This window comes from Chrysemys picta, chromosome 4, assembly GCF_011386835.1.
Source record: "Chrysemys picta bellii isolate R12L10 chromosome 4, ASM1138683v2, whole genome shotgun sequence".
Lineage (NCBI taxonomy): Eukaryota > Metazoa > Chordata > Testudines > Emydidae > Chrysemys > Chrysemys picta.
Window position 1 is genome coordinate 128870240 of NC_088794.1, and position 25795 is coordinate 128896034.

Sequence of the window (25795 nt, forward strand, 5' to 3'; positions counted from 1 at the left end):
TGTTCTTTGTTTCCCCTCCCTCCCCTTTGGTGCAGGGTAAATAATGCTTACCCATATTTGTAAAATGCTTTAAGATCTCTGGATGGAAAAAGTCCCATAGAAGTGTTTTAATTATTATTTGTGGCTAAAGTCATGTGTGCTTTTGGCCTTGTGCTTCTTAACACTACTGAGATCTGCAATGATTTCCCATGAAAAAGCACTGTATGATGCATGCTTTTGCCTAATTAATGCATGCTTTGTCTGCAAAGTCATATGCTTGTAGCTCACCCAAGGAGTGCATTAATGAGCACTGCTGCATCATCTCTTGTGTGGCTTTGCTTTATTGTTAAAACAATGAAACCTTTTACAATCAAAATATTTTGATTACAGTGGCTTATATATATTTAATTAAGACTTTTTAAAAATGAAGCAAAGGGAAGGGGAGGGAGTTGGAGTCATGACTACAGAAGAAGTAAGAATCTGAGTTTTATTCCCAGGACATTGGGGTTTTATTGTAACGTTTATTCAATGACCTGGGCTAAATCACTAAAACTACTTTGTGCCTCAGTTTACCCATCTGAGTGAGCATAATACCTGTCTCACATGGGTTTTGCCAAGTGTTTTAATAACAAATTGAATATGTGTTTGTAAATCTGTTTGAGACCCTTAGTAAAATCCAACATTTTGCAAACTTAACTGTTCTGCTACATTCCTCTCTCTAAATGTTTTTTTGTTTTGTCAAGTAAACTCAGAAATTAATTCTAGATGCTTCAAGAGACACTGCAAGTCCCTGGCGGTTACCAGTATGTTATACTACTATGTCTCATTTATTTATTTATTTATTTATTTATTTAACTCCTTTGATCTCGGGATAATAGTTAAACTCATCAAACATAAACAGTTTTATGAAAGGAGTCTTTCATTTTATACCTGATAATTTTGTGGTACTCTGAAGGCTCTGAAACATATCAATACATATTACCATAGGTGATTCTGAGTATTATCAAATAGTGATCCCAAGCAGATTGTTAGGCATTCTAAGATCTTAACTCAAAGACTCTCTGACAAGTGTATAAAAATGTTAGTAAAATCTTTCAGATGTTCATCTTCCACATAAACTATACATAGGTTAACTCTATTTGAATGCATATATTAAATTTTCAGGTCATCTAGAGGATCAGTATGTGATTAAATTCATGAAAGAAAAGCTAAAGTCTATGCCTTGCAAGAATCAAGGATATATTTTGGATGGGTTTCCAAAGACTTATGACCAGGCAAAAGATCTATTTAATCGTAAGTTACAGAGTTCTGCTGTATTTGTTGTGTATGTATGAAGACTGGAAAAGGGCAAATAAAGTGCCAATCTATAAAAAGGGAAATAAGGACAACCCAGGGAATTACAGACCAGTCAGTCAGCTTAACTTCTATACCCAGAAAGATAATGGAGCAAATAATTAAGCAATCAATTTGCAAACATCTAGAAGATAATAAGGTGATAAGTACCAGTCAGCATAGATTTGTCAAAAACAAATCATGTCAAACCAAGTTGATAGCTTTATTTAACAGGGTAACAAGCCTCGTTGATGGAGGAAAGTGGTAGACATGGTATATCTTGACTTTAGTAAAGCTTTTGATACTGTCTTGCATGACAGTCTCATAAACTAACTAGGGAAATGCAATCTAGATGGAGCTATTATAAGGTAGGTGCAAAACTGGTTGGAAAACCATTCCCAAAGAGAACAGGAGTACTTGTGGCATCTTAGAGACTAACAAATTTATTTGAGCATAAGCTTTCGTGGGCTATAGCCCACTTCTTTGGATGCATAGAATGGAACATATATTGAGGAGATATATATATACACATACAGAGAGCATGAAAAGGTGGGAGTTGTCTTACCAACTCTGAGAGGCCAATTAAGTAAGAGGGGAAAAAAAAGACTTTTGAAGTGATAATCAAGATAGCCCAGTACAGACAGTTTGATAAGAAGTGTGAGAGTACTTACATGGGGAGATAGATTCAATGTTTGTAATGGCTCAGCCATTCCCAGTCTCTATTTAAGCCTAAATTGATTGTATCTAATTTGCGTATCAATTCAAGCTCAGCAGTGTCTCGCTGGAGTCTGTTTTTGAAGCTTTTTTTGTTGCAAAATTGCCACCCACAGGTCTGTCATTGAATGACCAGACAGGTTAAAGTGTTCTCCTACTGGTTTTTGAATGTTATGATTCCTGATGTCAGATTTGCGTCCATTAATTCTTTTGCGTAGAGACTGTCCGGTTTGGCCAGTGTACATGGCAGAGGGGCATTGCTGGCACATGATGGCATATATCACATTGGTAGATGTGCAGGTGAATGAGCCCCTGATGGCATGGCTGATGTGATTAGGTCCTATGATGGTATCACTTGAATAGATATGTGGGCAGAGTTGGCATTGGGCTTTGTTGCAAGAATAGGTTCCTGGGTCAGTGTTTTTGTTCAGTGATGTGTGGTTGCTGGTGAGTATTTGCTTCAGGTTGGGGGGTTGTCTTGGGGGGTTGTCTGTAAGCGAGGACAGGTCTGTCTCCCAAGATCTGTGAGAGTGAGGGATCATCTTTCAAGATAGGTTGTAGATCTTTGATGATGCACTGGAGAGGTTTTAGTTGGGGGCTGAAGGTGGCAGCTAGTGGTGTTCTGTTTATTTTCTTTGTTGAGCCTGTCTTGTAGGAGGTCACTTCTGGGTATTCGTCTGGCTCTGTCAATCTGTTTTTTCACTTCAGCAGGTGAGTATTGTAGTTTTAAGAATGCTTGATAGAGATCTTGTAGGTGCTTGTCTCTGTCTCAGGGATTGGAGCAAATGCGGTTGTATCTTAGAGCTTGGCTGTAGACAATAGATCGTGTGGTGTGTCCTGGATGGAAGCTGGAGGCATGTAGGTAAGTATAGCGGTCAGTAGGTTTCCGGTATAGGGTGGTATTTATGTGACCATCGCTTAGTAGCACAGTAGTGTCCAGGAAATGGACCGCTTGTGTGGATTGATCTAGGCTGAGGTTGATGGTGGGATGGAAATTATTGAAATCATGGTGGAATTCCTCAAGGGCTTCTTTTCCATGGGTCCAGATGATGAAGATGTCATCAATGTAGCGCAAGTAGAGTAGGGGCGTTAGGGGACGAGAGCTAAGGAAGAGTTGTTCTAAGTCAGCCATGAAAATGTTGGCATACTGTGGGGCCATGCGGGTACCCATAGCAGTGCCGCTGACTGGAAGGTATATATTGTCCCCAAATGTGAAATAGTTGTGGGTGAGGACAAAGTCACAAAGTTCAGCCACCAGGTTAGCTGTGACATTATCGGGGATACTGTTCCTGATAGCTTGTAGTCCATCTTTGTGTGGAATATTGGTGTAGAGGGCTTCTACATCCATAGTGGCCAGGATGGTGTTTTCTGGAAGATCACCAATGGATTGTAGTTTCCTCAGGAAGTCAGTGGTGTCTCGAAGATAGCTGGGAGTGCTGGTAGCATAGGGCCTGAGGAGAGAGTCCACATAGCCAGACAATCCTAATGTTAGGGTGCCAATGCCTGAGATGATGGGGCGTCCAGGATTTCCAGGTTTATGGATCTTGGGTAGCAAACAGAATACCCCTGGTCGGGGTTCTAGGCATGTGTCTGTACAGATTTGTTCCTGTGCTTTGTCAGGGAGTATTTTTAGCAGATGGTGTAGTTTCTTTAGGTAATCCTCAGTGGGATCAGAGGATAATGGCCTGTAGAATGTGGTGCTAGAGAGCTGTCTAGCAGCCTCTTGGTCATATTCCAATTTATTCATGATGACGACAGCACCTCCTTTGTCAGCCTTTTTGATTATGATGTCAGAGTTGTTTCTGAGGCTGTAGATGGCGTTGTGTTCTGCACGGCTGAGGTTATGGGGCAAGTGATGTTGCTTTTCCACAATTTCAGCCTTTGCACATTGACGGAAGCACTCTATGTAGAAGTCCAGTCTGTTGTTTCGACTATCCGGAGGAGTCCACGCAGAATCCTTTTTTTTGTTGTGCTGGTAGGGAGGATTCTGTGGGTTAGTATGCTGTTCAGAGGTATGTTGGAAATTATTCTTTGAGTCGGAGATGTTGAAAGCAGGATTCTAGGTCACCGCAGAACTGTATCATGTTCGTGAGTCTGGAGGGACAAAAGGAGAAGCCCTGAGATAAGACAGACTCTTCTGCTGGGCTAAGAGTATAGCTGGAAAGATTAACAATATTGTTGGGTGGGTTAAGGGAACTACTGTAGTGGCTCCTTGTGGCATGTAGCAGTTTAGATAGTTTAGTGTCCTTTTTCCTTTGTAGAGAGGCAAAGTTTGTGTTGTAAATGGCTTGTCTAGTTTTTGTAAAGTCTATCCAGCACGTCCCTCGGCCTGTGCCGCTTCCCGCCGCCCCCATTGGCCTGGGACAGCGAACCGCGGCCAATGGGAGCCGCGATCGGCCGAACCTGCGGACGCGGCGGGTAAACAAACCAGCCTGGCCCGCCAGAGTGCTTTCCCTGGTGAACTGCATGCCAAAGGTTGCTGACCCCTGGCCTAGGAAGAAGTACTGTTGAAAGGGATCTGGGGGTCATAGTTGACCACAAGCTAAATATGAGTCAACAGTGTGATGCTGTTGCAAAAAAAGTGAGCATCCTTCTGGGATGTATTAACAGGAGTATTGTAAGCAAGACACGAGAAATAATTCTTCCGCTCTATTCTGTGCTGATTAGGCCTCAACGGGAGTATTGTGTCCAGTTCTGAGCACCACATTTCAGGAAGAATGTGGACAAATTGGAGAAAGTCCAGAGAAGAGCGACAAAAATTATTAAAGGTCTAGAAAACATGACCTCTGAGGGAAGACTGAAAAAAATGGGTTTGTTTAGTCTGGAAAAGAGAAGACTGAGAGGGGACATGATAATAGTTTTCAAGTATGTAAAAGGTGGTTACAAGGAGGAGGAAGAAAAATTGTTTTTCTTAACCTCTGAAGATAGGACAAGAAGCAATGGGCTTACATTGCAGGAAGGGCGGTTTAGGTTGGACATTAGGAAGAACTTCCTGACTGTCAGGGTGATTAAGCACTGGAATAAGTTGCCTAGGGAGATTTTGGAATCTCCATCATTGGAGATTTTTAAGAGCAGGTTAGACAAACACCTGTCAGGAATGGTCTAGATAATACTTAGTCATGCCACGAGTACAGGGGACTGGAATAGATGACTTCTCGAGGTCCCTTCCAGTTCTGTGATTCTATGCATAGTATTATTATTTGTTATATGTTCACCACCAGCACTGTGCTGATTGCTGTATAGAACACAAATATAAAAACAGCCCCTTTCCCAAGAATCTTACAATTAAAGGATTGTACATCACTTCATTTTAGTTAAGGAAGACAGTGTTTTCAAAATATCCATCCTGGCAAATAAATGAATAAATAAATATACAAACATGGAGGGTTCAGTCCTTCTGTGTGCTGAGCTAATGTATAGTGGTTGGGGGGAAATAGTATAGGAGCCTATTCCACCTATGTAAGAATTCCACAGGACTGCTGTAAGAAAAGAGTCCAGCTCATGGGGCAGCCCAGATCTTCAGTTCATGTAAATCAGCTTAACTGAAAATCACTGAAGTCAATGGAGATATGTGATTTACACAAGTTGAGGATCTTTCCCCAAGTCTCTAAGCAGGCATTGTCTACACATTAGGAGATATGTCCACCTCAGCCCCCCAAAACAGCTAGTATATGTTCTCTTGCCAGCAGCAGGAGTTGGCCAGCAGATGGTGGGTGTGCATGCTGCTCCTGCACAGAGAAGTAGCAAAGTGTGTCTCATAGCAGAATCCTGCAGTGGCTGGCAGAATCTCTGTGTCAGAAGATGTTCATATACCATAGCTATGTGCAAAATATACAGAGAGAGAGAGGGAGAATGCACCAAGCTAATTTTAAACAATAGAACTCTTTTGACTCTTCTGAATCATGAAGATCTAGCCTCATTTGTGCTTCTTATTTAGAAGTATCTAAACTTTTTTTCTGAATTATTTACCCACCTATCTCAAATGGTGCTGTCAGGATTCATTAGTTACTGTCATTTGACCATATAAAGAACTGGTACTACATAAAGGACAGGTAATGTTACTAGCACCTCTTTAATTAACGTTAGTAATATGGTTTCTTCAGGTGTCAGTGTTAATTATATTGTACTTTCATTTTAGTTGAAGGTGATGAGGAAGAAGAAGAGACAAGAAGCAAAGTGCCTCGCTATGATAAATTAATCACTCCTGGTAAGTTTATTATACTACAAAGGACAGAGTTTTAAAAGAATACGCTCACCATTAACAAGCACTCCTTCTGTTGCTGGATTTAAGCATATAATGGCCCTAATCTCATTGGAACAAAGATTTGGTCCAGACCTCTAGACAGACAGCAACAGATGATGAAGCACTAACTTCTGAACCAAGCAGCTTCTTCTAGTCATAAATTGAGACACTTGCAGTCCACATTTTAAAAGTGAAAACACGAATAAATCATTGTAATCATTGTGATGCACTATCCTGACCCTGGCAACAGGATCTGCAGGGGAGATCTAAAAACACAGCTATTCCAAGAAAAGAAGAATGACTGTATGACTCTTGCACTCTCAACCCATGGCTGTGCTGAGCTGGGAAGCATTTTTGTTCGTTTTCTGAGTTTTACTCACTGTTATGCTGTACCTGGTTCTATACATTTCTCACTGAGAAAAGAGATGTGACTGCCTGACTTTGCTAAACTGCTTCACCAATTTACAATAGTATGTATAAAATTAAATAAATTTGTCCTTATTTCCTTTGACTTTAATGGCAGTTTTATCTGAGGTTTAGGGCTTGTCTACACTGGCAATTTACAGTGCTGCAACTTTCTCGCTCAAGGGTGTGAAAAAACATCCCCCTTAGCACAGCAAGTTTCAGCGCTGTAGAGCACCAGTGTAGACAGTGCCAAAGCCAAGTTAAAGCGCTGCCCTAAGTCTACACTCGCAACTTATGTCGGTATAACTATGTTGCTCAAGGGCATGGAAAATCCACATTCCTAGCAACACAGTTATACTGATTATCTCCTGGTGTAGACAGCGTGATGTCAATGGGAGGGCTTCTCCTGTCAACATAGCTACTGCCTCTCAGGGAGGTGGATTACCTACACCGACAGGAGAAGCCAACCTGTCAGCGTAGGTAGCATTTTCACTGAAGCTGAATAAAGATATGAATAAAGATTTTATTTTATAAAGAATAAAAATTTGAGACTGTTAAACTAATACAAAGTAAAATGTTTTCACATGCCCTTCCAGTATTTTCCCTACCACTGTACTACAGATAACAGTGATACTAAATTATATTGCATCTGGCATATTTTATTTTTATGTACTGCTTGGGTGCAAGATAGTTTACTTAATCCAAGCATAGGTACATTTATTTATGAGATTAGAAATCCCAGTCTATAGTAATCCAGTCCTTGAGGTCTTTTGAATAGATGAGTTATTAAGTTTTCCATTCCTATTTACTACATTGACCACACAATTCACATAGATCTTTTCAGATTTTACTATTTAAAACATTTTGACTGTTGTGTATAGTAGCTTTCTTTGGAGCTTTAGGACTAGATTCTGACACTGTTACTCATGTTGAGTAGTCCCTTACTCCGCGAATAGTCCTAATGAGTTCAATAAGTAAGGGTGGTAGGATGTGGTCCATAGTTTGGAGTTAAACTTTACAGTTTTTAACTGAGATAACTTTGGAACATCAGGGTTCTTTCCAAAGTACTTTTCTTTACTGTTAAATATTGGTGAATTGCTACAGGTGTACAGTTGGAGACAGAGCATTCTGTAATGCCATTTTGTATGGAGAGATTTAAAGATTTGACATCTGTTTCTATTCACTAGTAATTTGGAATTTGTTATTCATAGATGATATCTAGTGATAGCAGAAAAATAAAACAAAAATTATGACATTGCATCCAACTCTCAAAAATGTTTGTTTTTTCCCCACAGAATATGTTGTTTCATTGAATGCCTCAGATGAATTCCTAAAAAACCGAGTAATGAATCTTCCAGAGAGTGTTGTGGCTGGAACTCATTATACTCAGGACCGGTTCTTGAGAACTCTCAGTCTCTTCAGGGAGTTAAACACCGAAGATGAGACTGTTCTCAACTATTTTGATGAACTTGAAATACATCCACAGTTTATTGGTATGGAATAAAAGCAAACTTTTATATAAACCATTAGAAACATAGTATATTTTTCTTCCATGGAAATAATACAATATTTTTACAAAGATAAAATGGCATATTTTAATGGTCACTGGAGTACAAATCTAAGAACGTGCTTGCACTACTGCAGGAGTGTTTGTTTACTCTTATAATTTGGGGAAATGTACATCTAACTGCCATTGGCTCATACAATGTACCCATTTTAAAGGTCCACTTTTGGAGGCTAAGTGAACTATCCTTTTATAATGAGAACACAGACCCCACTATTGATGGTCTGGTGACCACCACTCTTAGTCTACAGTTATTTGCATGCAAAAATGTCAATGGTCTAGTGAATTAGTACAGTAATGTCCAGTCCTTGATTTTCAATATCATGACTCCCAATAAACCTTTTCCTCAGCTTTGTTCTCACAAGTCATGATTATATATAAATGATCTGCAACAGGCGAACATGAAGATGGCTAGGGCACTGGAGAGGGAAATCTTGTAATGCTTCTGATTTACTATGACATAAGGAATTTTTGAAATCCCCACACCCCAAAAAAATTCTTCCAACATACCATCCACAAAACCTGATCACTGGAACTCTTGGGGTTGGTGAATCTAGCCTGATTATTCAGAAACAAAGTGAGATTAGGATGCCAGCATTGCTTAAAGAAGCTATTTTCAGCCTGTGCACAAAAAAGCTATACCTTGATATGGATAATCACACTAATTATCACCTTGTCTTGAATGTCCCTTTTGTGGACTCAGATTATGAGAATGTTATGGTGAAACAATACTGGTGATACCGGGAGTCCCCAGATATTTTTTTTCTTCCATTCAGTCCTTGGGGAGACCATCTACAGACCTCTCGAGGTCCCTTTCCAGTCCTATGATTCTATAAATATGGTACAGAGATTGTGCTACTTGTATTGGTAGAAAAGACCATGTGTCCATGTTGATCCTTTCAGATCTGTCACACTGACCATAAAGTGCAGTTGCTCATGAGGGATTCCATTTCTTTTTTCCCCTAAGAAGTCCCAGAGGGTAATATTAGGTAATTTTTTGTGTGTCCTGAGGGTTCTTATATTGTATTTCAGAAGCATCTATTCTATTGTCCCTCCCATTCAAAGTGTATAGGAGAGCACATGGGGAAATAATGAAAATATTTGAGCTCTGGTGCTCTCCTACCCCAGTTTTTGTGACCCCTTAAGGGTGCGCCTGCACAGGCTAGGGCAATGATCCTCCCAGCCCCTGTTGAAGGACTTGGGGTTGCAGGGCTCATGCTAGCCCTCTAAAAATAGCTGTGTAGATGGTGCTTGAAGTTGCAGCTTGGGCTGAGCTCAGGCTCTGAAGCCTTGAGAGGGTGGTGGGCTTCTATTTTTAGACCACTAGCATGAGGCCCACAAGCTAGAGTCTAGTATCAGAGGGGTAGCCTTGTTAGTCTGAATCTGTAAAAAGCAACAGAGGGTCCTGTGGCACCTTTAAGACTAACAGAAACCCTCTGTTGCTTTTAAGCTAGAGTCTGTTTACCTGGGCTCAGAGGCTCACTGCTGTGGGCTATGTAGATGTATCCTCTGTGTCAGTGCTAATCTCAGCTCTTATTTAAAAAGACAAGTATATTTCTGAGGCTATGCAGTTAAGTATGACTTCTGTAGCATTTATATTGCAATCTTAATGGTTCACCATTTGAGAAAAATCTTTGCTGGGAAGTGGTAGTACTTAGATACCATGCTGATAGAGGTCTTAGAAATACTTTAGAAGGATAGATGAATAGCAGAACTGGAGACCATGTGATACTGAAGTTTCTATCCATGGTTAATACACCTCTACCTCAATATAACGCGTCCCGATATAACACAAATTCGGATATAATGCAGTAAAGCAGTGCTCCGGGAGGGCGGGGCTGCGCACTCCGGCAGATCAAAGCAAGTTCGATATAACGCGATTTCACCTATAACGCGGTAAGATTTTTTTGGCTCCCGAGGACAGCGTTCTATCGGGTTAGAGGTGTACTACAGTATTGTTGTTAGGGGTCCTGTGGGGAAAAATAATATGTGATCATCTAATTAAAGACTGTCATCATTCATATACACAAGCGGTAAATTAAGATTGTAAACAACCTTAGTTCTGGAGTGTCTTTACTTTGTAAATTTAGTATTTTAATTTTTTTAAATGTAATTTATTATTTAAAAAACTGAAAAAAGAGAAATTCCATCCTGTGGTATCCTATTGATCCAATCCTGGGTCATCAGCAGGGTTTGGACCTCTAGATCAGGGGTATAGAGCCCTCTACCAGTTGAGGTAATAGAGTAACTGTTAGCAGTAGTATGCTGTTATCTTCTATATGGACCAGCCAATAGATGGGGATGAGACACACACACTTTGCTTGTGGGTATGACAGCAGAGGAAAGCAGAGACTCAGGACTCCTGGGTTCCATTCCAGGTTCTAGGTGTATTCTAGTATTTATAAACCCTTATGCCCCGGCTTGTCCTTCTTACCCTCCCCCAACCCCTATCCTAACCCTTCCCAGTTCCTTTGCACCAGCCCTCATCCCCCTCCCCATAAAAAACCCTACTTGCTTGGACCTTCCAGCTCCTGCAACCCACTCTCCTTCCTGCTTCTATTCACCTCCTGCCACTCCTTCTGTCTCCTGTCCCTCACCCCCTAGCGTTCATGTCAGGCTGCTCCATGTTGCCTGGGCACCAGTAGAGGCAGTGTTGAGCACAGAGACAGTCACCCTACTCTCAGTGCCAGTGGCCACTGCCACAGCAACCCCAGCAGAGTGGAAGAGCAATTACAAGGCACCTTGCTTAGTCTCTGCGGCCTTGTTGCAGCATGCACAATGAATCACTCTGTGGGGATTGTGCATGTACAGTCTACTCACAGATAGGATCTGTGTGGGGATGGAACATCCTCACTACGGCTGGCCTCTTTGAGAACTGGTTAACAAATCTCTCCTAAATCTGAACTGCATTTTTCCCTCAGAGTCTCATCACTTGGCCAAATATGGATGAACTTTTGCAGGGATGGGAAAACACACATTCCTGACAGCAGACCACCCCCTTGCCAAATTTCAAGCCCTTGCTCCAAAGTATGGGGTTGCTAGAGTTTCTCAACAAAACAGTTGTAAGAATTTGTTTAATAGTGGGCAAAACAATATTTTTTCCTCTCTCATTCTCAGAAATGACAGTCATTTTAGCTGAAATGTTATGTGTCAGCCCAAGCAGACACCTGGCATAGAAAACTTCAGCCAAGGTGGTTAAAGTTTGACAGTTTATCACAACTGAAAACAGGTTCTTTATAATGGAAAGTGTTGGCCAACCTTAACGAATATATCAAATATATTTTAAAGGTCTCACAATAATCATTGAATTCCCTTTCCCCCATAATTAATGAGGATACTTATGTTCTTTGTTCTTATGTTTAAAAGATGTAGCAAAGTTTGAGGATCCTGAGAACAAATTTATTGTAAAAGAGATCATCAAAGAAACTGGAGAACCTCGAAATTATGGTTTGACAGATGAAGAAAAGGAAGAACTAGAACGCAAAGCAGCTGAGGCACGCCTTGCCAAAGAAGCAGAAGAAAATGCTGAACAGGAGCGTAAAGAAACTGAGGAAAGGGCTGAAAAGTTGGCAAACTGGGAAGAGTGGGTAAGTTAATAAAGTTCTGCACAAACCTAATTATATACCTGTTCTAGAAAATAGCAGTTATGGGACCTCCAGCATCTTATCATTTGACGTCCTTATGCAAAAATGTTTGACTTGGGCATACGTGTGATGCTTGGGTCAGAGCTATGCAGTGTTGTTACATTTCAAAAGCGTGGTATTTGCTCTGTGGTTTCCTATACCAAGTCGCATATTTGTTTTCATATTTCCTTCATAGGATGTATTTTGAGACCTTTGTTAAAGAATTCAAATATTAATAAAGTTACAAGAGAAGCTTGTGTCGTTACCAAAATACCCTTAAAACAAGTTTGATGACCTTCCTCCTCCTAACGCCCTATAAATGTCCAGTGAGATTTCAGATATTGATTGGAACACTCCAGAGAAAGAAACTGAAGAAAAAGGGCTTTATTAGCCCTTACACAAGTGTGCCACAGTGAGTTACACCATCACCTTACCCCTCCTCTGGGGATTCTGCCACAGATGGGCAAAAACTACTGCACCATCGGAGCTGCACCAGATGAAGCTTTCAAGTTGATGCACTGAATCAACATATCTCCTGTGTGGACTGTCCATGCTCCTTTTTTGATTACCTTTGCTCACACAATAGGCATAAAGATTCCAGCTGTCTTGTGCTGCTATAAATGGTCTCCAAGTGAACTTTCTGGGTGGTTCTGCAAGTTTCGGCCATTGAAAGTGGCAGAACCCAGGAGAGTCCAAAGATTTCCTCTTACCAACTTTTCAGTCACCTTATTGAGCCTGTGAAATCAAAATTAATTAACATTATGTCCTTTCTTGCAGGTGATGAAATGAACTGACAAAATTGAGGGAAATCCTTTTGTGGAGCCAAACAGTAGCAGTAATAAGCTGCTTTATCTTGCCATTTGTAATTGTCTACTATAATATGAGCATTTTCCTCCTTCTCCTCCATCCTGCCAGGAACTTTCCAGTTTACTTTCTTCTCTCATCTTGTCTGCTAATGTCTTGATTGTCATCTTTATGACTCCACTGATAAGGATTCAACATTTGTCAATTATTTGCAGTACTTAACTCTGTCTATAGAAACATAGGAATTGCCATACTGTATCAGACCAGTGGTCCTTTGTAGTACCTTGGGTCTGACAGTGGCCAGTACCAACTGCTTCAGGAAAATAAACCCTTTAGTAGGCAATTATGGGACACTCTGCCCCCCATGGAAAGTTACCTTATAACTCTCAAGAGTTAGAGGTTGGATTATGCCCTTATTTTAAGGACTTGAATCCCTTCCAGAGCCCTTGTTTGTTTTTTGCTTAATATTTACTTTTATAACCCTAATATTCATGTTATCTACATAGGTTTAATAATTTTTAGAATCCTGCTAAGTGCTTGGCCTCAGTGATACCTTGTGGTCCTGAGTTGTGCAGGCTAAACTGTGTTGAATTAAAATAGTATTTCCTTTTATTAGTTTTGAATTTGAGACCTTGTAATTTAATTCTCTACCCTCTGTAGTGTACCTACTGTAGTATCCCCTTTTCGGTCCATCCAGCCTTTTTTCCTCTTTTTTTTTTTTTTTTTTTTGCCTACTACATGCAATAAGCAAAGAACAGCAGTTACCTTAGTCCTCCTTCTCCCTTTATTTTCCTAGCAAGATGGAATGAAGCAGGCAAGGAAGAGCAAAAAAAAGGAGAAAATCAGGGCAAAGAAAGTATTGGGGAAAGAAAAGAGGAGAGCAAGGGTCAAAAAGGGCAGCATCAAAGAGAACAATTCCTCCCTTCTGGCCTCATTAGACTGAATACCAGAGGCAGTTCACCACTTTTCAGAGGTTGCGTGATTGGCTACCCATTGAGTAACCTCTTCTCTCAGAAGATGGGTATTTGTGCTAGTGTTAAGACTCTTTTTTATTACCTCTCCCTATGTTGACTGACTTTGTTGGTCCCTTCTGAGGGCAGGTCTACACTACGGGGTTAAATTGACCGAAGTTACGCAACTCCAGCTACGTGAATAACGTAACTGGAGTCGACGTAGCTTAGGTCGACTTATTGCAGTGTCTACACCGTTCTCGGTCGACAGGAGAAACTCTCCTGTCAACTTACCTTATGCTTCTTGTTCCGGTGGAGTACCGGAGTCGACTGGAGAGCGATCTGCGGTCGATTTAGTGGGTCTTCACTAGACACACTAAATCAACTCCAGGTGGATCGATCACCACAGGGTCGATCCATGGTAAGTGTAGACATGCACACTGTGCTCAGCTGCTTCAAGTGCCCCAGTGGGGGACAGTAGATCAGATCTGGCCAGGCATATTCCCCAGCTCTCTGTTTTGTATTTGATGCCCTTGATTTAATCTCCATCCATTGAAGATTTTTCTTGGAGGAATTCTTTTCCCTATCCCACAGAACTTGAAAGATCCTGCTAAAATCACTTTCCTCACCACTAACTTTTAGCAGGTCTTGGCTTTTGCCTTTTTCCCCTTCCTCTCTTGTCTTATCTGCATAATCTTGGATGCCAGGCTGAGGTGTCCATTTGGGCACTCTGTTAGTGCTTGAATGCACTGGAGTTACTGGTAATATGCTTAGCTCTTCTTGCCTGGGAACCACTGCTAGCTCAATACAGTATCTTAGTCCAGTGTGACAAACAAGCTCCAGTGGCATATGTAAACTGGCAAGGGGCACTCACAGCCATCAGCTCCTGTCAGAAGCCTTCTGCTTTTGTGTTTAGGCAGAATCCCATATTGCTTTCCTTATAGCAGTCATCATCAGGGGCAAAGAGAATGTCTCAGAAGTTGGACTTAGCAAAGCATCCCATATTTTGAAACAATGTTTGCATCCCCAGCACACTGCAGTTGAAGTATCTGCGAAGTTCTGATATCTTATTAGAGGCAAAACAGTTGAATAAATGCCCCAGATTTTGGCAAATTACCTAGAATATCTGAGGATTGGAGCATGGACCTGGACTGCTCCTCACCCACCCATTCTTCAGATTCCCAAGATACTATGGAAAGTCAGGCAGGATGTAATTTTGTTTTTGCCCAAGCGTCCTTGACATCCTTCATTCTCTGACATCATGAGTGGGCTGTCTTTATTTATAGAACATAACTTTCAGACAAGATCTTTAAATCTAACCGGAAGATCCATTCAATACTGCAGTCCAGACCATCTATCTCTAACAGCCTATAAAGATAAGCATCTCTGATAGCTATAGAAAGGCTTTTCAGTGGACAGTGTAAAGTATGTGATGCAATCAGAAGTCCACTTCTAGTACATACTATGGAATCAGGGATGTCTTCCCTAGTAGGTACAAGAGAATCACATTGACATTTATTCCAGTTTACTTCAGCACACTCTCAGGTTTTGGTTGGTAGGATTCACAAAAGGTCTTAAGGTGAATAACCTGTAAGTGCATGCCCCAGCAATTTTTTTTGGTCCTCTGTAGAGTCAGGATATTATATCCCAGAAAGCAGCTCTTATATTTTTTATAACTTAAATACAGGCCAATAATTCCACAGTGGGTCCTTTTTCATTTTTGAATGTGCTAATGAATCTTTCATAGAATCATAGAATATCAGGGTTGGAAGGGACCTCAAGAGGTCATCTAGTCCAACCCTCTGCTCAAAGCAGGACCAGTTCCCAACTAAATCATCCCAGCCAGGGCTTTGTCAAGCCGGGCCTTAAAAACCTCCAAGGAAGGAGACTCCACCACCTCCCTAGGTAATGCATTCCAGTGCTTCGCCACCCTCCTAGTGAAATAGTGTTTCCTAATATCCAACCTGGACCTCCCCCACTGCAACTTGAGACCATTGCTCCTTGTTCTTTGTCATCTGCCACCACTGAGAACAGCCGAGCTCCATCCTTTTTGGAACCCCCTTCAGGTAGTTGAAGGCTGCTATCAAATCCCCCCTCATTCTTCTCTTCTGGAGACTAAACAATCCCAGTTCCCTCAGCCTCTCCTCATAAGTCATGTGCTCCAGACCCCTAATCATTTTTGTTGCCCTCCGCTGGACTCTTTCCAATTTTTCCACATCCTTCTTGTAGTGTGGGGCCCAAAACTGGACACAGTATTCCAGATGAGGCCTCACCAATGTCGAATAAAGGGGAACGATCATGTTCCTCGATCTGCTGGCAATGCCCCTACTTATACAGCCCAAAATGCCGTTAGCCTTCCTGGCAACAAGAGCACACTGTTGACTCATATCCAGTTTCTCGTCCACTGTGACACCTAGGTCCTTTTCTGCAGAACTGCTACCTAGCCATTCGGTTCCTAGTCTGTAGCAGTGCATGGGATTCTTCCGTCCTAAGTGCAGGACTCTGCACTTTGTCCTTGTTGAACCTCATCAGGTTTTTTTTTGGCCCAATCCTCTAATTTGTCTAGGTCCCTCTGTATTCGATCCCTACCCTCTAGTGTATCTACCACGCCTCCTAGTTTAGTGTCATCTGCAAACTTGCTGAGAGTGCAGTCCACACCATCCTCCAGATCATTAATAAAGATATTAAACAAAACCGGCCCCAGGACCGACCCTTGGGGCACTCCGGTTGCCAACTCTTTGAGAGAGAATGCCCCAAAACTACTCACTTTTAATGTAGCGTTTGTAATTGCTGTAACTCTAGTTTGAAATATAGGAGCACCAAGTAGAGCCCTTGCTATCTCTCCATGCATCTTTTTTTTTTTCAGGATTAAGCAGTGTTTTGCTTTCTCCTAGACAGAGTTTATCTAAAAGCATAATGTGGACTCTTATGTTAATGAACCCACTGTCTTATCTATGCACTGTCTAAAGGCTTCAACCACTCAGGAGTGAAAACTCCACACTGAATATAAAGCGAGTGATCAAGTTTAACCTATATAATGCAAAAGCACTTTTGAAATATAAATAACTATCCATCTGCTCTAAGGACAGTAACAAGAAGAAGGCTATATCCAAGACCTCCATTTCCCTCTGGGTAAAAGTTCACATGCTATCTATGTCCATGCTCACAAACCACATCCAAAGTTTATCAAATGTCACTTCTCAGCTATTACAAGCAAGGTGGGTGAGGTGATATCTTAGTAGACCAACTTCTGTTGGTGAAAGACAAGCTTTCAAGCTTACACAGAGCTCTTTTGTGACCCGAAGAGTCTGTGTAAGCTTGAAAGCGTGTCTCTTTCACCAAAAGGAGTTGGTGCACTAAAAGGTATTCTCACCCACTATGTCTCTCATATGCTGGGAACAACACTGCTGCAACACTGCAAACTCCTAAGGTGCATCAACCATGTGGACTTGGAAAGCTGAAGTATCTGCTTCTTTGATTTGGAAGGCAGCCACCTAGACCTCCTCTCACCCATTCAGCAGCCACTACTGTTTGAACCTGACTCTTGCACCAGTTTTTTAATGTGAAAGAGCTGTCCGCTGAGTTCTCCAGAGTCTCTACTGTTTGCTATATCCACCAATAACCAGGTTACTGCTGGGAAAGAAAGGACTATAACAAACTTAAGGCCAACTTCAGCAGCTATAACAAGGTGCATTTCCATTGGCACTTACAAGTTTTTTTTTTTTTTTTTTTTTATGAGCTGTTCTGTAGAATCATCCAGTAAGATCAAAGGGTTCTCTATGAAGTTCAAAACAGTGCCCAAAAAGGGTCAAGAAGTTTCTGGCACATGCAAAAATAACTGGGTTTTTTTTTTGCTGGGTCTTGCAAACGTTTTCACCTTTAGGCAATAGGAGCAATGGAAAACATCTTCAGACTCAGCCAATCTTAGATGATAGAAAGAGAGGAAAATCAAAAGAAACAGTAGAAGAGAGATGGTCTCATTCTTCACTGGACTGAGTCCTTTTCTTCTCTCCTCCTCCCCTCCCACCCTTGCGCCCCATCCTTCAAATGCAAGAACCACAGGTACAAATTGTTCATACATTTTAAAGAAATGACCAGTATTACTAACTGATCATGTTTTTCCTACAAGCCACCATTCTAGATTTTGGCAAATGCTCTTTAACAGAAGATTGAAATTTTTTAAAATTATTATTACTTCTAGAATAAACGTCTAGAGGAAGTGAAGAGGCAGGAACAGGAATTACTTGAAGCCCAGTCCATTCCTCTAAGGAACTACTTAATGAAGAATGTCATGCCAACACTTATGCAAGGGCTAAATGAATGTTGCAAGATCAGGCCTGATGATCCAGTTGACTTCCTGGTAAGATAATTATTATGTTTTCTCAGATACCTTTGACATGGCCCAAAGGAAAAATGCACTAAAACAGTAGCATCTCTTTGATAGCAAAGGCTTATGAAATCAAAGAAAGAGCCCAGTTCTCTTCCAATTGACACCACTGGCAAATTCCCATTAACTTAAACGGCAGCAGAAGCAGGCCCAAACTCAAATTGCTATTGTTCAGGAGACCAAGAGTTGTTATGAAAAGTAGAGTGTACAGAAACCTAATCTTTTGGACTGGATTGACACCTTAGAAATAGCCCAAGTAAGGGATGGCATGTAGCTGCACTGCCCAGGAGTATGGTAAGGGACTCTCACAATTTGGTCCTGGCTCACCCTCTGTACCAGCTGAGCTGCACTGGCTGATATACTGGGATGGAAGGTTGGGCCTCTACTGCCTTCCCACTCCCCACCCACCACACAGGATCTCCAAAGCAGGTTGCTCACACAGGGAAATAAGGAGGCGCCTTATGCCCCCTTAATACGCTGCACAAACACACAGCCAAGCTCCCAAGTGAGCCATAAAAGAGGATGAGCAGAATTACTGCCATCCTGGTGATCTTACCTAATTTTCCAGTAAAACCATAAATAAAAAATATTTGCATGGAGGAACGGGGAAATATTAATAGATGCTTTCTCTAAGGGCTTGTCTACACTTAAGAGCGCTGCAACCTTGTAACGCTAAGGCCTTGGCTGCACTTGTGAGTTACAGTGCAATAAAGCAGCCCCGGGCGCCCTAGCTCAGTCCCTGTCCACACTGGCAAGGCACCTAGAGCACCCTGACTCCGCAGCTACAGCGCTGCTGGTACTCCACCTCGGCGAGTGGCATGTTTGCTGCGTCCCCTCTGGAGCGCCGCGGCGCCAGTGTGAACGAGTTATTGCGTTACTGCACTGTGATCAGCCTCCGGAAACGTTCCATAATCCCCTTAAGTCAAGTGGCCACTCTTGTCATTGTTGTGAAATCGGCTGCAGGAATGTGGAAATGCCCTTTCAAAGCTCCGTTCTGAAGAAGCCGGCTGCTTATCAGCTCCGAGAAAAGCAAACATTTACTGTTTACTTTGAGTGAGTGAGAGGTGGGGGGGGGGGCAGAGAGAGGGGTCTGAACTTACAAGACAGCATGCTGACACACTCTTAGCACCCCAAAAATATACTATCTCTCCCCCGACATACACACTCCCTGTCACACTCCACTCCACCCCACCCCACTTGAAAAGCACGTTGCAGTCACTTGCATGCTGGGATAGCTGCCCATAATGCACCACTCCCAATGCCACTGCAAGTGCCTCAAATGTGGCCACGCCAGTGCGCTTGAAGCTGTCAGTGTGGACAGACTGCAGTGCTTTTCCTACTGTGCTGTACGAAGGCGGGTTTAACTCACAGCGCTCTACATCTGCAAGTGTAGCCATGCCCTTAGACTATGTCTACACTAGAGAGGTTGCATTGGTACAGCTACACGACTGTAAGCTCACTAGTGCAGCCACTCTATGGCCTTGGCTACACTTGCGAGTTACAGCGCTGTAAAGCCGCCCCCAGCGCTGTAACTCACTCCCCGTCCACACTGGCAAGGCATTTGCAGCGCTGTATGTCTGTGGTTGCAGCGCTGCATGTACTCTACGTCCCCGAGAGGAATAGTGAGTATTGAGCTGCTGCTGCAGCACTGCGGCGCCAGTGTGGCCACCCAATGCGCTGTGAATGGCTACCCGAATTATTCAGCAGTATCCCACAATGCCTGTTCTAGCCACTCTGGTCATCAGTTCAAACTCAACTGCTCTGGCCTCAGGTAACCAACCATGTGACCCATCCTTTACATTCCCCAGGAATTTTAAAAATCCCCTTCCTGTTTGCTCAGCCCAGCGTGGCATGGAGTGCTATCAGCGAATCTTTCTAGGTGACCATGCCTCCACGCGCCAAGCGAGCCCCAGCATGGAGCAATGGTGAGTTGCTGGACCTCATCAGTGTTTGGGGGGAGGAAGCTGTACAGTCCCAGCTGCGCTCCAGCCGTAGAAATTACGATACCTTTGGGAAGGTATCAAAGGACATGATGGAAAGGGGCCATGACTGGGATGCCCTGCAGTGCAGGATTAAAGTGAAGGAGCTGCGGAGTGCCTACCGCAAAGCCCGCGACACAAACAGCCGCTCGGGTGATCCCCCCGCGACCTGCCAATTCTACAGAGCTGGACGCGATACTTGGGGTTAACCCCACCTCCACTCCGAGCACCACCATGGACACTTCAGAGCCGGTGGGGGTGGGTGAGAGGAGGAGGAAAACAGGAGTGAGGGTGGTGGGGCGGATGGAGACACCCCAGAATCCCTGGAGCCATGCAGCCAGGAGCTCTTCTCGAGTCAGGAGGAAGGTAGCCAGTCGCAGCGGCCGGTATTTGGTGGAGAACAAACAGAAGAGCGGGTTCCCAGTAAGTGTTTATTTTTTTGGGAAGAAATTTTTTCGGTGTGGGCTCTTTGGGAGAGGAGGGTTAGGCATGCATGCCTAGTTGCGGAATAGTGCATTGATGTGGTTTATCACATCGCGGTAATCGGCCTCGGTAATCTCCTCGAATGTCTCATCCAGAACGTGTGCAATGTGCTTGCGCAGGTTTATCAGGAGAGCCACCGTGGTCCTTGTCCCAGTCAGGCTAACGTGTCCGCGCCACTGTGCTGCGAGGGGCGGGGGGACCATTGCTGCACACAGGCAAGCTGCATATGGGCCAGGGTGGAAGCCGCATTGCAGTAGAAGACCCTCCCTTGCTTCCCAGGTCACCCTCAGCAGCGAGATATCGTCCAGGACGAACTCCTGTGGAAAATGTTGGGACTGGGTTCAGTGTAGGTGCCCCCTGAAGCTGTTGGCTCTCCCCAAGGCACAGAAACCCAGAGGACAGTGCAGCCCTGAAACAATCAGTCCCCCTTACTCACCATTTTGAGGCTCCCGTGGGATATGTGTGCTCTGTTTCAGACGGGAAAATTATGCAATTGTGTAAACCCTGTGTGTTTTCTACTCCTTAAGTGTGGGGGAAATCATTACTCTGTCTGGTATAAACAATGCTGCCTCTGTTAAATGTTGCATTTTGCCTATACAGCAGCATCAACCTTGAAACCTCAGCCGTCCCTCTTATCGCCTGCTTAGAGATTGCAAAGACTCAGGAAGAGACCGCGAAAAAGCAAAGAAGACATGCTGCAAGAAGTGATGCGGCAATCTATTAAAGAGAATGAGAAAGCACAGGACTGGAGGGAGAGAGAAAGCAGGATCCGCCAGGAAAATGCAGCGCACCGGCGGCAAAGCACGGAGCACCAGCAGCAAAGCAGGATCGGCTCATAAGCATCCTGGAGCGCCAAGCAGACGCTATCCAGGAGCTCATAGCCATGCAGAAAGAGGAGCAGTACTGCAAACGCCAACACCACTCCCCCTACAGCCCTTGTCCCAAAACTCTTTCCGTTGTGCCCCACTGTCGCCTCCAACCCACTTTCCCCAACTTCCGTGTTCTTCACGCCACCCGCTGCCTCCAACACCAGTATCTTCACCACCCAGCCCTGAAAACCACGACCCTGACCCTCTGCACTCAACCCCCATCACCATGCAGTATAGCTGTCCTGAAGTGCAGCACTCACTGCACAGCACACCAGACAGGACATACGCGAATCTGTGATTGTACTGTTCCCCACTCCACCCCCTTGTTTCTTTTCAATAAATGGATTTTTTGGCTTTGAAAACATTCTTTATTACTGCATAAAGTAAAAGACTCCTTAGCCCAGGAAATAAACAGACACTGCAAGTCTGCTTAGCAAACACTTATTCCTAAAGATTGTAACTACTGCACTTCACTCCCATGCAGGGCCCCAGACATCACTGCTGGTTTTCAGCCTCAAATTGCTCCCTCAAGGCATCCCTAATCCTTGCAGCCCCACGCTGGGCCCCTGTAATAGCCCTGCTTTCTGGCTGTGCAAATTCAGCCTCCAGGTGTTGAACCTCGGAGGTCCATGCCTGAGTGAAGCTTTCACCCTTCCCTTCATAAATATTATGGAGGGCACAGCACATGGATATAACCGCGGGGATGCTGTTTTCGGCCAAGTCCAGCTTCCCATACAGAGATAGCCAGTGGGTCTTTAAACGGCCAAAGGCACACTCCACAGTCATTCGGCACCGGCTCAGCCTGTAGTTGAACCGTTCCTTGCTGCTGTCAAGGCTCCCTGTGTCGGGTTTCATGAGCCACGGCATTAACGGGTAAGTGGGATCTCCAAGGATCACAATGGGCATTTCAACTTCCCCTACCGTGATCTTCCGCTCTGGGAAAAAAGTCCCAGCCTGCATCTTCCTGAACAGCCAAGTGTTCCAAAAGATGTATGCGTCATGCACCTTTCCGGGCCAGCCTGTGTTAATGTCAATGAAACGCCCACGGTGATCCACAAGCGCCTGGAGAACCATAGAGAAATACCACTTCCGATTAACGTACTCGGATCGTAGGTGGGGTGGTGCCAGAATAGGAATGTGCGTCCCATCTATCGCCCCTCCATAGTTAGGGAACCCCATTTGTGCAAAGCCATCCACTATTTCCTGCACATTACCCAGAGTCACGGTTCTTCTGAGTAGGATGCGATTAATGGCCTTGCAAACTTGCATCAACACGATTCCAACGGTCGACTTTCCCACTCCAAACTGGTTTGCGACCGACCGGTAGCTGTCTGGAGTTGCCAGCTTCCAGATTGCAATAGCCACCCGCTTCTCCACTGGCAGGGCAGCTCTCAATCTCGTGTCCTTTCGCCGCAGGCTGGGGGCAAGCTCCTCACACAGTCCCATGAATGTGGCTTTTCTCATCCGAAAGTTCTGCAGCCACTGCTCGTCATCCCAGACTTCCATGATGATGTGATCCCACCACTCAGTGCTTGTTTCCTGAGCCCAAAAGCAGTGTTCAATGGTGCTGAGCATGTCCGTGAATGCCATAAGCAATTTCGTGTCGTACGCGTTACGCGGCTCGATAGCATTGTCGGACTCCTCACTCTCACTGTCACTTTGGATCTTAAGGAATAGTTCGACAGCCAAACGTGACGTGCTGGCGAGATAAGTCAGCATACACCTCAGCAGTTCGGACTCCATTTCCCACAGACAACAGATCGCGTTGCACAGAAACCGTTGAAAGATGGCGCCAAAGGTGGACGGAAACAAAGGGATTTCTGGGATGTGAAGCGATGCATCATGGGGCGTTGGGACAGGACCCAGAATGCCCCGCACCCACGCCCCCTTCCCATAACCCACGGCGCCAGAATGGGAAGAGGTGCTCTGTGGGATAGCTGCCCATAATGCACCACTCCCAATAGCGCTGCAATTGCCACAAATGTGGCCAAGACAGTGCGCTGGGCAGCTATCAGTGTGGACAGACTGCAGCACTTTCCCTACTCAGCTGCACGAAGTCAGGTTTAACTCACAGCGCTGTACATCTGCAAGTGTAGCCAAGGCCTATGCCTTAGTTAAGCTATATTGATGGGAGAAGGCCTCCTATCAACACAGCGCTGTCTACACTGGGAGTTTGGTCAGTATAACTGCATCACTCAGGGGTGTGAATTTTCCACGCCCCTAAGTGACGTATTTCAGAGTAACAGCCGTGTTAGTCTGTATCCGCAAAAAGAAGAACAGGAGTACTTGTGGCACCTTAGAGACTAACAAATTTATTAGAGCATAAGCTTTCGTGGACTACAGCCCACTTCTTCGGATGCATATAGAATGGAACATATATTGAGGAGATATATATACACACATACAGAGAGCATAAACAGGTGGGAGTTGTCTTACCAACTCTGAGAGGCCAATTAATTAAGAGAAAAAAAACAAAACACTTTTGAAGTGATAATCAAGCTAGCCCAGTACAGACAGTTTGATAATAAGTGTGAGAGTACTTACAAGGGGAGATAGAGTCAATGTTTGTAATGGCTCAGCCATTCCCAGTCCTTATTCAAACCGGAGTTGATTGTGTCTAGTTTGCATATCAATTCTAGCTCAGCAGTCTCTCTTTGGAGTCTCCCACCTGTTTATGCTCTCTGTATGTGTGTATATATATCTCCTCAATATATGTTCCATTCTAGATGCATCCGAAGAAGTGGGCTGTAGTCCACGAAAGCTTATGCTCTAATAAATTTGTTAGTCTCTAAGGTGCCACAAGTACTCCTGTTCTTCTTTTTAAGTGACGTAGTTATACCAACATAAATTTGCAGTGTAGACAAGGGCTTAGTTAAGGCTTAGAATGAATGCATCCGTTTTGTGCTACTGTGGGCAGTATATAATGTCCTTACATTGTTGCTCATTGCCCAATATGTACAGAACCAGAATGATATGCATCTATAGGGAGCAGAGAGGGCTCTCAGTCTATTAACATCTTAGCAAGAATTATGATCTACATTAAGGAAAAAAAATGAGGAGATAAGATGTACACATTCCTGGATTTTTATCTTTATGGGGAAGGACAATGTGGCCTCAGTAATAGGTGGTACAATCTTTGTTTGCTTGAAGTAATTGTACACTTTGTGTAAAGAGGGGTGATAATATTAAAAATGTCTTATAGAAATTGATGGCATATCTATCAGGGCTTACAGCTTTACCATCTTGGAGCTATATAATAGCTGCTTGGATTTTGTTTAAAGTGGTGTCATCCTCTAAACTTCTGTTAATTTGGGGAAGTTTAAAATTGAACACTTAGAGTCTGTAACACTGTTAACTTTACTTTTTGTCAATCTTTTGTCTATAGGCAGAATATCTCTTCAAGAACAATCCTGAAATGCAATGAAAGAGTACTGACAGATGTAAAACCCCAACACATCATCACACTAATGAAAAGGCAGAACATTTCTAATGTATTTTACAAAAAAACTGATTACATTGAAACTATTTTCTTTATATTTCTTTGTGTAGTTTTCACTTTGATTTCTGACATTACTTTTATAGCTCATAGTACAGTAGATAGATTTGCACTCCACTAAATACTCTGTTCATGACATCTTAATTTATGCACATATACATCAGAATATTTGTGCATATACCTATTTGAAATTGTGGTCCAAAAGAATCCACACCCTATCATCATGGAAGGGCAGCACTGCTGGGTGTGTTCCCTACCTCCCATTCTCTAGTGCAGTTGACATGATTAGCACCACCAGCAAATTCTTTTCTGGTTCTATTGCACACTGAAAGAAAGGAACAAGGCTATGGGATTCTTTCCCCCAGTCTTTGAAAAGGGGGCAGCTGCTGCTACTGATAAAAGGAAGGAAACAGGAGCATCAAGGACTATCTTTCTATTACTCTACAAGTGTAAAGCTTTTTCCTCTCCTCTGCTTATTAGGAGCCTGTTAAGGCTTTCAGTCCAGGGGGTTTGAGCACCCTACATGAGGCATAGTGAGCAAGGGATAATTCTGACCTGGGCTTCACTCCCTCTGCCTGTTACACAAGAGCAGACAGACAGTGGAGCACACAAAGTGCTGCCATTCTGTACCAGATGTGGAAGCATACCAATCCACTAAAGTGACTGAGTAAATGCCTGGTGACCCAATCTGGATCTGCCATTAATTTTCAGTGTTGTTTTGGTATTATCAATATTTGGTTTAATAGTCAAAGGATATTCAATATTTCTGTATCATTAAAGTTTATTAAATTGCTTTAAGATTCCCATAGTGGCAGTTCTTGAAGGAGAATCTAAAGAGTTCCTGGATTGGTCACAGTTAGTTTCTCAACGATAGTTGGATGGCTTTCATTTGGTTATTTTGATTTTGTATTGACCTAATGTATATTGTCAAAGAAAAGGCCAAATAAACCATCTATCTTGAGCTGAT

The 25795-nt window shown here is 43.3% G+C and overlaps 1 protein-coding gene across 2 annotated transcripts in view; it reads left to right on the forward strand.

Moving 5' to 3' along the window:
• AK7 (adenylate kinase 7) overlaps positions 1-25795 on the forward strand; it is a 59998-nt gene extending 34203 nt beyond the window's left edge. The window contains exons 13-18 of one of the 2 annotated variants that reach the window (XM_005307018.4): positions 1144-1272; positions 6164-6232; positions 7969-8166; positions 11604-11824; positions 17816-17974; positions 24718-25795. In XM_005307018.4, coding sequence (XP_005307075.2) covers positions 1144-1272; positions 6164-6232; positions 7969-8166; positions 11604-11824; positions 17816-17974; positions 24718-24756 — 815 coding nt within the window. In that variant the 3' untranslated portion in view covers positions 24757-25795. Of the gene's footprint in view, positions 1-1143; positions 1273-6163; positions 6233-7968; positions 8167-11603; positions 11825-17815; positions 17975-21110; positions 21446-24717 lie in introns of those variants that run through there. The other variant, XM_065593570.1, reaches the window with a different exon arrangement.